Here is an 11,675-nt window from a genome sequence, read left to right as displayed (position 1 = left end):
ATGATTAAAGATCAACATGGTTTTTGATGCTAAAGTTTGGCACCCTCCAGAGGTAGAGGAATGACAAGGTCTTTATACAGTTATGAAATATCAAATCACTAAATATAGCCTACATTAGTGAAGCAACCAAAATGGATAATCTTTTCATAAAAAGAAAAATGCAGCACAGATAGGCCTGATATTAGATAGATATCACTATCTAATTTACAATAGTAGAACGTTTTGTAAAAAAAAAAATATGCTTTTGGCTTTAATTATTTTTTGTGTGATTGATCATAACCCAAAATGTGCCACAAAACAAAATAATGGGGAACAATTTATATTTCATTAAAACTAAAGTTTCTGAATACAAGTTTATGGCAATAATCAATTAAAACTACAACTACAACCACAAAACCTGTTTGTTACTTACATTAAATAAAATAAAATACTCCAAGCCTTTAAACATATTGTATTTCAGCTAGTTTTCAAGGAAACATTTCACATTTTTAATTTGTTGTACTATAACTAAAGCTAAAACTAAAACTATATAGACAAAAAAAACTAATAAAAATAAATAAATGTAATAAAATTAAATGAGCTATTAAAATGTCAAAACATACAACACAATGACTAAAAAGTTAACTAAAATTAAAATAAAACAGAAACAAAAAGTAAAAATAAAACTAATTCAAAAGAGTAGGCTATAGTAAACTATAAAATAACACTGGTTTATGTTCTTCTATGCATTATTTTGGTACGTTTGCGTGTTTTAAAGCAGGTCGTTTAATCACTTTGGTTTAATAGCCATATAATTACTAAACATTTTTTTTTAAAAATGACAATCTAAGAGAAAAAAAAAAGACATTTCTGGTCTTTCCAATCCATACCTTTCCAGTCTCTCTCCTTCAGTTAAGAAATTTAATGGAACCCCGAAGAGCCCACCCCCTTCGCGGTCTTCTAAAATCTCATAGGTCAATTACCTGTCATTCATCATAAAACAGAACGCCTATTGGCTAGCTGGGCGGGCGGGGGAATAGGTGGTTCATAAAACACGTCTCAAACTGCTGCACATATCATCGCATCGGGGGTGCGGGAAGCGCAGGATTTCCTGTGGTGTTGCTGAACTGGACACATCCAAGTTTTAGATTCGCAGAAGTACCTAGCTCATTTTAACTTCCATCGATTTAATGTCTTAATCAAAACCTTTTCATCTGTACGTGCCCTAGACTACACCTCGCCGTAGTTAGTCTGAAGTAAGTCATCAAAGATGTCCGAACCCACGGTGGCCGATACTCGCCGGTTAAACTCTAAACCGCAGGACCTGACGGACGCCTACGGCCCTCCCAGCAACTTTCTGGAAATCGACGTGTACGACCCGCAGACTATAGGAGTCGGCCGCAATCGCTTCACCACTTACGAAGTCCGGATGAGGGTAGGCTGGGCCAGGGAATGAATGTGATTGTGTGTTTGTGTCAGAGAAGCTGCGGCTCGGTTCGGCCTAGCTAACGTTAGCCTGCGCGCTAATGCTAACAAACACCTCACTCGACGAGAAAGAATCTCATTCTTCGCAAAGCTTCTAAAAACGGGACTTTATAGTATGAACTGCTAGTTTAAATCGTTTTTCTATGCGAGCAAGTTTGATTTAACCAGTTTTGGCTGAGAGAGGTTGAGCTAACGATAATTTAGCTGTTGTTACTCTGTCAACCATCAACAACCTCTAGTCAGTTGCATCTAAGCTATTAAGAAACATTTGGATGCGTTACTGTTCCAAATGCATCATTTTGTAGGTTTAATAATATCTGTTTGTGATGGATGAATTCGAGAACATTCTGCATCGTGTACTCCGCAAAGATATGTAACGTTAGACATTATTTAATAATCATGTGACTTATTCTGCTTTCTCCGCTGAAATCTAGACAAATCTTCCCATTTTTAAACTGAAGGAGTCGTGTGTTAGACGAAGATACAGCGACTTCGAGTGGTTGAAGAATGAGCTGGAAAGAGACAGCAAGGTATCACATCCTGGAGACCTTGCAGGAAACATCTTGTATCACAAAATACTTGTTGAACATATGGGTGTCTTTGCAGAAAAATGTTTTACTTATTAACAATGGCTGTACGAAACTCTGTAAAGCCTGACATATGAACTAATAGTCTGAAAATGTTTTTTTTTTTTTTTTAGAAATAGGAAAGCTTTAGCTAAAATGTATAAAGTCAAAATGCATGTTGTTTTTTTCTATCATACTTGATACATCAGGCCTTGGTTTTGGCCTATGGTCTGATATAGTGAGAATATAGCGCTCAGACTAAAAGAGAAGGGGAAAAGTCACCTCAAACTGGGTAAAAATATGCAATGTAGTGCAGTTATTGGTATTTAATTTGAGAGAATAATTTAAGATTCTATAATGTATTTATGTAAATCAATGATTTTTACAACAATATAGCAGATGTACATGAAATGCATGTAAATATCAGTTGTCAGTCTATATATCCCAATAATATGTCTTAGTATGGGGTGCCCAACCCTGTTCCTGGTGATCGACTGTCCTGCAAAGTTCAGCTCCAACTCTAATCAAACACACCTGAAGCAACTAATTAAGGTCTTCAGGATCGCGTGAAAATTAAAGGCAGGTGTGTTTGATAGAGTTGGAGCTAAACTTTGCAGGACAGTCGATCACCAGGAACCGGGCTGGGCACCCCTGTCTTAGCAAGATTTAATTTAAATGCTTAGTTTTATGATAAATGTTTTGTGGTTTTTATTTTGGGGTGTGAGAAATGATCAAATGCAATGAAAAGATGATTGACAGACTTTTCTCTGTCATTTCATTTTTATATTTACGTTTTTAGAATTATCCTAATAAACGTACTGAAAGTCAAATCTATCAGTCAGGTGAAAGAAGGCATGTCGTAGATTGTGCTCAACAGGTTTTTCAAGATTTTGTTGATCGTTTAGAAGCCTTACAAATTCCTCGATCAAATATGATGCTTTATAGGGTTAAAATAGTCTTTAAAATGTGTGCAAATATTTTCTAGATTGTTGTGCCTCCATTGCCTGGAAAGGCATTGAAGAGACAGCTTCCCTTCCGTGGGGATGAGGGCATTTTTGAGGAGTCCTTCATTGAGGAGAGACGAGCTGGGCTTGAACAGTTCATCAACAGGTTAGCCATCGAAATGATACCTGATGGACAATTCTAAATATAAATGAAGTGCAAGACAATCAAGCAAATTATTAATGTGTGAGGGCCTGAAATGATTGCACGCACATTGTGAACTTTCAACATTTACTATCAAAAAGACTTAAATTTGTCCAGATTTCATGGATTGCATACATAAATGTTTCTCATTCTTTTACAGAATTGCAGGTCATCCTTTGGCCCAGAACGAACGCTGTCTTCACATGTTCCTGCAGGATGAAAGTATTGACCGGAACTACATTCCCGGAAAAGTACGGCAGTAGGGTTTTCCAAACTGGGACAAGGGAGGGTCTTCTTTCTTCGGTTGTCAGCTTCTATTCCCATTCATCTGCATACAAAGTGCAGAGTAACATTTATTTTTACACCGAGCAAATTCTAGATACTTATTGAACCGCGCAGGACTTGGTTTTATTTAACAGATCATGTTTTGTACATGTGTCTGAGAGTTTCTCTTTACACACACATTGTATTTCTTATCTCTACAGTGTACTTGTTAGTGTGTTATATAACTTTACATTAAGCTGTAGCACTGTAAAGCTAAGAGGGTTGGCTCATATCTTTGTCCTCTCTCACGTTTGTTGAAAGAACATGTGCTTTTCGAGTTCAAGAGTTGAGGTGTATTGCATGTCATTCCAAACAGAGCAAATGCTTAACAAAACATTTAGAGAGCAATGAAGAGCTAGATTTGCAGCCGATTAGAAAAATGCTCATAAATGTAAAGCATCACAATGTTAGACACAGAAGCAAGCCGAAAAATTTTCCTGGGCTGTGTTTCAGGCATATATTTGGAAAATGTACTTGTTTTTGTAGTCACGTGACCATCGGCAAGACTGTAAAATTCTAGCCAGTATTCATAATCACAAACTCAACTTTGTGTATAGTGTTGCCTGTTGCTGCGTTAACTACTGAAGCTTGTTTCCTCCAAAATAAAAAAGGTAATTGCAACTTTCATCTCATAATTCAGATTATTTTTTTTTACCCCCTGCAATTCTGAATTTATATAATAATTCTGTCTTGTGACTCTGAGAAGAATAAAAAGTCATAATTTTGATAAACTCAAGCGAGTTGTTAACTTGCATTTCTGAGAAAAAAGGTTTGTGGGGGGGGTCCCAATTCATTTTATTTATTTTTTTTAACTCAAAGATTGTTACCCGTTTTTGTTTTTTATTCCTGGCAGAAACAAGCTTCCATACTTAACTGTTCAATACGTAATTTGAAAGTATCATGTTACAAAAATATGAATGTTGCATTTCAGTCTGATTAACACATATTGGATTATGAAGAGATTAGAGCCTTTTAGTTCCAATTTTTCTGTGAAAAGCTATGGTTCTGAGATTATGTTGGAAGATTCATGCTAATCTGTGTTCGCAAACAAACCACTTCTATCAAAAATAAAGTATATATCAGGGCTGTTTAGAATGTATTACCCAATAATAGGCATCGAGTAGTTGTAAGGTATGTTCTAAAAACTGATATTAGGGTTGAAGTGCTGTAATGTCCTTTTGTCAAGCACTATGGAGTTTTCCAGAGTAATTAAACGCATGTACCTATTTTTGGTATGAAATAAGTGCGCGAGACCTGCGTTGTATGCGAGTCCAAGTTAAACTCTAGAAGTCGACCGTGCGAAAAACCGCTCCCTAGGAGGACAAAATATGTGCCAACTGTGGAAAGGTGGTCCTGCCAAAGTTCAGTCATTTTCCTCAGAATGACTCCATATTTATGTTATCTCCTGTGTTCATCGATTTGTGCCTGTGACATCTGTAAATAAAGTAAAACAAAATAGAGCACTGGCTGGAGATTTTATGATATCAGAACTTTTTTTCTTATTCTGTTTATTCTCTCTTCCATTTTAGGTGTGAATGAAGTAAGTTTTGTTTTTTACTCTCAGTATGTTGTAACTGATGTGGGGAAACAATGTCTGCATGAATGCTAATAATTCAAATCAATTATATGGGGGAAATGCCGTCTTATGGTCATACTTACAAAACTCCTTTTAATAATGTCTTGCATCCTGTTGCTTTGCTAATTTTTATTTTGCATCTGCTTGTCATGTCCCTTACAGTCAACGTGTACTTGTTTTTTTTTTTAATTACTGCCAGCTGCATGTCTTGATTTGCGTGCTTCATGTTGTATCTCTTTTTTTTTGTTTTTGTTTTTTAGGAATAGTTAACCCAAAAATTAAAATATGCTGTAAATGTACACTCCCTCCGGCCATCCAAGATGTAGAGGTGTTTTCTTCATCGGAAAAGATTTGGAGAAACTTAGCATTACATCGCTTGCTCACCAACGGATCTTCTGCAGTGAATGGGTGCCGTTAGAAGCCGAGTTCAAACAGCTGATAAAAACAAAACAATAATCCACAAGTCCATCAGTTAATTTCTTGTGAAGCAAAAATCTGCATGTTTCTAAGAAATAAATCTAGCATGAAGACGTTTTTAACTTCAAACCATTGCTTCCGGCTGAAGTTCTCTATGCTTTCTCCAGTGAAAGTCATCTTGTCTGAACCATTAGAGAAATATGCACGTATCAAGCACTGTTCACAAGGCAGAATAGCTCTAAACAAATACGTCAGTGGATTTTGATGTAAGAGGACAACAGAGGATTCACTTTTTCACTGGATTAAAGGGTTACTCCACCCCAAAATGAAATATTTTGTCATTAATCACTTGCCCTCATGTCGTTCCAAACTCATCTTCGGAACACAATTTAAGATATTTTGGATGAAAACCGGGAGGCTTTTGACTGTCCCATTGACTGCCAAATAAATAACACTGTCAAGGCCCAGAAAATACATTGTCAAAGTAGTCCATCTGCCATCAGTGGTTCAATCTGAATTTTATGAAGCTACGAGAATACTTTTTGTATGCAAAGAATACAAAGATAACGACTTTATTCAACAATTCGTCTCCTCTGCGTCACCGTAGTGCCATTTTAGAGAATATCTGCTGGACGCAAACGGTGTACGCTGTTCTGTGTCAGCTGCGCCACACGGATACGTCCTCTGTTTATTTATGCTTTGATTTGAACGAAAACAGCGTATATGTGAGGTGTGGCTGACGCAGAATAGCGTACGCAGTATTCTCCGAAATGGCACTACGGTGACGCTGAGGAGACGAATTTGTTGAAGTCGTTACTTTTGTTTTCTTTGCATACAAAAAGTATTCTCGTCACTTCATAAAATTCAGATTGAACCACTGATGGCAGATGGATTATTTTGATGATGTCTTTCATACTTTTCTGGGCCTTGACAGTGTTATTTACTTGGCAGTCAATGGGACAGTCAAAAGCCTCCCGGTTTTCATCCAAAATATCTTAAATTGTGTTCCGATGATGAACAAAGCTATTACGGATTTGTAACGACATGGGGGTAACTGATTAATGACAACATTTTCATTTTGGGGTGGAGTAACCCTTTAAGTGTTATTATGGATTCTGGACTTGTACTGGCCAGAAGCAATGATTTTAAGCTAAAACATCTTAATGACTGATTATTTACTTACACACACACACACACACACACTGCTTTTCACTTCACAAGATGTTCACTGATGGACTGGAGTCATGTGGATTACTTGTGGATCATTGTGATGTTTTTATCAGCCGTTCTGACAGCACCCATTCACTGCAGAGGATCCATTGATAAGCAAGTGATGCTAAATTTCTTCAAATCTGTTACAATTAAGAAATAAACTAATCTAAATCTTGGGTGGCCTGTGGGTGAGTACATTTCAGCATTTCTTTTTTTATTTTTGGGGGAACTCGCTTAATGGAATAGTTAATTTCACATGATACTCAGATTGTTATTATCACTATCCAATCAAGTTTTTCCCCCCTAAACTAAAATGTAATAATGGAGGCAGCATAGTTTGCCCTGACTGCATTAGTACTGTCTAGATCTTTAACCGTTTTGTTTCATGTCTCCTGGCCTGTGATCCAAAGGTTTTGGTAAACCCCCCTCCTTGTCCTGGACCCATCTGCTCTACCAGCTCTTTTCTGCACATCAGTCAAAGCCTTTCACAGCTGCTGTCCATGATATTCTGTATATATTTCTGTTCTCTAATAGAACTACAACACCTATTTCACCCTGAGGATGAACTCATCTTAATGCTGTATTTATACCTCATGCACTCTTTGTGGAAAGACGCATTCTTTTTTGCTGATCTTTAAGCAAATATTCCTTTCTCTAAAAACAGTGCTTTCTGTGTTTATTCTGGTTAAAATCTTTCAGGCAACACACAGATGTTTCTCCAAAAATATGTATATTATAAAGAGAATTTGATCAGGCCACATGACATTCCTCAGTGTATTCCTGATTTAAAGTTTGTAATTAGATTTAAAGCAACATGCTTCCCAAAGTGAAAAATAAATATAATTAAATGCATTTGAAATACATTTATTTCATGCCAAGTACACTACAAATACATTTACATATTGATAAACATAAAATATACAGTGCAGTTGCACCTTTAGTATAATAAAGTCTGCAGTGCTAAATTGGAACAGCTGTACTAAGGCACTTTAACTGTGTGGAAGTAGTCCTGAAGATATACTGAAGTAGGCCTATGTTTGATTGTGCTCAAGTAGAACTATAGCAAGTATACTTTAGGTACACTATATCTCGGATTTAAAGAACGATATTATTCAAAGATCATACAATCCACATCAATAGTGACAATAAAACACATTTTCGACGTAATATTATGAAATGTGTGTCGTGCACTATTTCAGAAAAAGTTTAATTACAATTTTTATATCAGTAAGTCTTAAGCGGTGTGTCAGTAAATATGTTCATAGATTTGAACTATACTTGGTATGAAATAAATACATTTTACTAGAGTCACGAAAAGCGATATCATCTCAAAAATGTATGAAGTCACAATACAAAACCAGAGAACAGTTTTTATCAAGATAACACCAACTCACCAAATGTAGCACTTCAGAAGCTAAAACTAGGAATGCCTCTCGACAACGTCTTCCTTTACATTCCATATTTCATTTGGATCTATTTGACTTTGACTAAATATGTTAAAACAAGGCTTTTGCAACCATGTTTAAATGTATTTTGGTTTGTTTAGTGTCCGTGTATAAGTAAAGCTTCGGGAATGTACATATTCAATCACTGTGAAAAACTGAATTCCATTATGACAAAATGTGTCACATTTGCTGTTGTTTCTATATGCCATCTCTTAAAATGAGTTATGTTCTTTTCTGGCTCTCTCTATTCTGGTTATTTTCAGGACTGTGTGTAAAGAAAAGGGCACTCTTTGATTTTTAAATAGCCATCCTTTCTACCCATGAATAAACCCTCTCTGTCTCCTTCGATGTATTTTCTCATTTTGTTCTATGAGACCATACATTACATAGTTAAGCGAATCCTGACAAAGAAGGCAGTTTTCTTGAATGTAGCCAGGAGGTGGCAGCGCTGCAGAAACTTTGTTATTTCATGCAAAGAAACCTGCAAGTTAACCCTATAGTGGGGGTTAATACACAATAAACGTGAGGTTTTTATATATTATATTCTAGGCCTACTGTTCAAAATTGTGGAATAATTAGGATGTTTTGGAAGACGATTCTGTGCTCGGCAAGGGTCTATTTGACCAACAACAAAAAAATACAGTAAAATCAGGCTAATACTGTGAAAAATTATTACAATTTCAATTAACTTCTCATTTTTTGATGGTTTGTATTAATGTTTTTATTGTTATTGTAATTTATTCTGTGACGACAAAGCTGTATTTTCAGCATCATTACTCCAGTCTTCCATGTCTGCTTAATATTTCTGCGCAAACGGTTCCATTTTTTCAGGATACTTTCATGAATAGAAAGGTCACAAACAGCATTTATTTCCACAACAATATTAAGCAGCAAAAGCAGTTTTCAACATAGATTTTCCTAAGAAATTCTTGAGCAGCAAAACATCTTATTGGAATGATTTCTGAAGATCATATGACACTAAAGACTGGAGTAATGGCTTTGTCATCACAGGAATAAATTACATTTTTAAATATATTAGAATAGAAAACAGTAAATTGTAATAGCATTTCACAATATTACTATTTTATACTGGGTTTTTTTGTTTGTTTTTTATTTATTTAAAAATGTAAGCATAAGATTTTTTTCCCTCAACTACAACATGTTGATTTATCCAAACTTCTGACTGGTAGTGTAAATTGTATATTATTGTGCTTATGAACTACTAAATCACAAATCTGGATGTGCCCAGTTTATTTTAAGACCATTTTATTGAATACAACTGTGTTTTCAGGCCACTTGCCCTTGTGTGAATTGCTGTGGATTAAACATGGGGGAGAGAAAGCGTTGGCGGGCAGGTAAAGTCTACCTGAATGAGCCTGTCTTGTAAGCTGTGTTTAGCGCTGCTTGAATGTGGATAAACTGACACCATTATTTCTTACAACTGCAAGAAGAGGCCTGTTAAGAGGATTAATATTTTCCTCATTTAGATCCCGGATACTTTTGGATATATTAATAGTCAAGTCTAATCGGCAGTGTGCGAGTCACATGGACAAACAAGCTCAAAAGTGATTTTATTTTCACTGTACCCTTTTGATTATTTTGATCATGTTTCCACAGATTCACAAGGTGTAAAATGAGAGCTTGCCCTTATCACCCATACTCACAAACATTACAGAGAAGAATAGGGATAAATATTCATTAAGTAACACTTGCCATTCACTTCAAAAGTCTTCATCTGACTAGCAGTAGATTGTAAATGAGTTTGCGCATAACGCATGATTGCAACATTAGTCCATGAAGTGGAAGCTAAATGGGATATTTTTGATGCCTACACAAACTGACACAACATATCCACCGATGTCAAAGACCACAAGGCTTTCTTTGGTGCACAGACTTTAACCCTCCTATGAAAACATGCTAAAAGATGCAGCCAAATGGACAGACGTGAGATTACTTGTGCTTTGTTAACTCTGAAACTGCAGTGGATGAAATCACAGAATGCAAGGCTGTGACCTGGTTTCCACTGGTTACCATTGTTTTATGATGTTTCAGTCAACTTGACGGGATGGAAAAAGATTAAACAAGAATTGAGGATATGCACCAGACTTTTTGTCTGGACAGGAACCAACAAAACTAACTGTACACTCCAAAAAATTAAGTTTCTTTGCCATTGATGGTTCCATGAAAAACCTTTGTTATTTGATTGTTATAGTGGAGGTTTACCTAAACATTACTTGAAAAAAACTAAAATAACCTAGTTCTTCATTCTTAAAAATAAAGGCTCCAAACAGGGTTTTTGCAGTGATGCCTTTTAGAAGAACTATTTTTGAGGCTCCTCAAAGAACCTCACAGTAAACAGTTCTTAAAAGAATCATTATTTTCTTTTAATAATCTAAAGAACCTTTTGTTGAATGGAAAGGTTCCATGGATTTTAAAACTTCTTCATGGGACCATCAATGCCAAAGAAAGAACCTTTATTTTTAAGAGTATCTATGGCATTGCTGCAAAAACCATCTTTTGGAAATTATTTTAAGAGAGTATGTATTAAAACCTGACAATGTTTATTATGTTACATTGAATACAAAGTAGATTTAAATCTTTCCTTAGTTTGTTGACGCTCGTCCAAGTTCATTTCTTGGAAAAGTTTCAGATTAAGTCTATGTTTCTGCGGATAATGGGCCCCCTGCTTGGGAGAGCGATCTGAACTTTACCAAGGCCGATGGGAGATTTATTTTATTACACCAGCAGATCCTCCCTTACACTACACCTCAGAAAGAGCCGGTGGGTATGAATCCCACGTTAAAAGTTTATTTTATTTCTCAGCAAAGCTGAAGCAGATATCATACTAAACCTGCTGGGCTTGGACAGTATCAACAGTGCGAAAATGTTGAAAATGATCGGTAAGCCACTTTTCCCTCCTTCTGGATCTCTGCCCAATACTTCTTTACCCACATAAATAAGACACTGTGACTTCTAACTGATAAGAATAACTCTTCACATGGGATCACCTGATGCCTCTTTAAGACCTTCTGATTTACTCCATAAGTAAATATAATTCCCGAAAATAGACAGTTATACATGTATACAGGTGCATCTCAAAAATTTGAATATGGTGAAAAAGTTCATTTTTTTCTTGTAACTTATTTCAAAAAGGGAAACTTTTATATTTTAAATTCATTAAAATTCCTGTTTTTGTTTTAATTTTGATGATTAGAGTTTACAGCTCATGAAAGTCAAAAATCAGCATCTCAAAATATTAGAATATTTCCTAACATCAATCAAAAAAAGGATTTGCAAAACAGAAAAGTTCAAGTTCTTTAAAGTATGTTCATTTATGCACTCAATTCTTGCTCAGGGCTCTTTTAGCACAAACTCCAGCATCAGTGAGGTGTGGCATGGAAGCGATCAGTCTGTGGCACTGCTGAGGCACTATTGGGCCTTCAGCTCATCTGTATTGTTGGATCGACTGCTTCTCATCTTTCTCTTGGAAATATCCCATAGATTCCATACGGGGTTCAGGTCAGG

The 11,675-nt window shown here is 35.9% G+C and overlaps 1 protein-coding gene across 3 annotated transcripts; it reads left to right on the top strand.

Annotated features, from left to right (window-relative positions):
- Nucleotides 1-1,045: 1,045 nt before the first annotated feature.
- On the top strand, nt 1,046-8,495 carry LOC306856144 (sorting nexin-12; the record flags this gene model as incomplete). 3 transcript variants are annotated; one of them, XM_079395185.1, is made up of 5 exons in its annotated part: nt 1,046-1,414; nt 1,899-1,994; nt 3,016-3,140; nt 3,337-3,435; nt 7,116-8,495. In XM_079395185.1, exons 1-5 carry the CDS (start codon nt 1,250-1,252, stop codon nt 7,123-7,125), a joined length of 495 nt encoding a protein of 164 aa, XP_079251311.1. In that variant the 5' UTR covers nt 1,046-1,249. The 3 variants fall into 3 exon arrangements, with proteins under 3 accessions (XP_079251311.1, XP_079251312.1, XP_079251313.1); XM_079395187.1 differs by lacking the exon at nt 7,116-8,495 and adding an exon at nt 5,030-6,072 and having other exon boundaries at nt 1,071-1,414; nt 3,337-3,427; XM_079395186.1 differs by lacking the exon at nt 7,116-8,495 and having other exon boundaries at nt 3,337-3,439.
- Nucleotides 8,496-11,675: the final 3,180 nt, after the last annotated feature.

This window comes from Barbus barbus (assembly GCF_936440315.1).
Source record: "Barbus barbus genome assembly, chromosome: 36".
In the NCBI taxonomy this organism is placed as follows: domain Eukaryota; kingdom Metazoa; phylum Chordata; class Actinopteri; order Cypriniformes; family Cyprinidae; genus Barbus; species Barbus barbus.
This window is presented reverse-complemented; position numbering and strand designations above follow the sequence as displayed.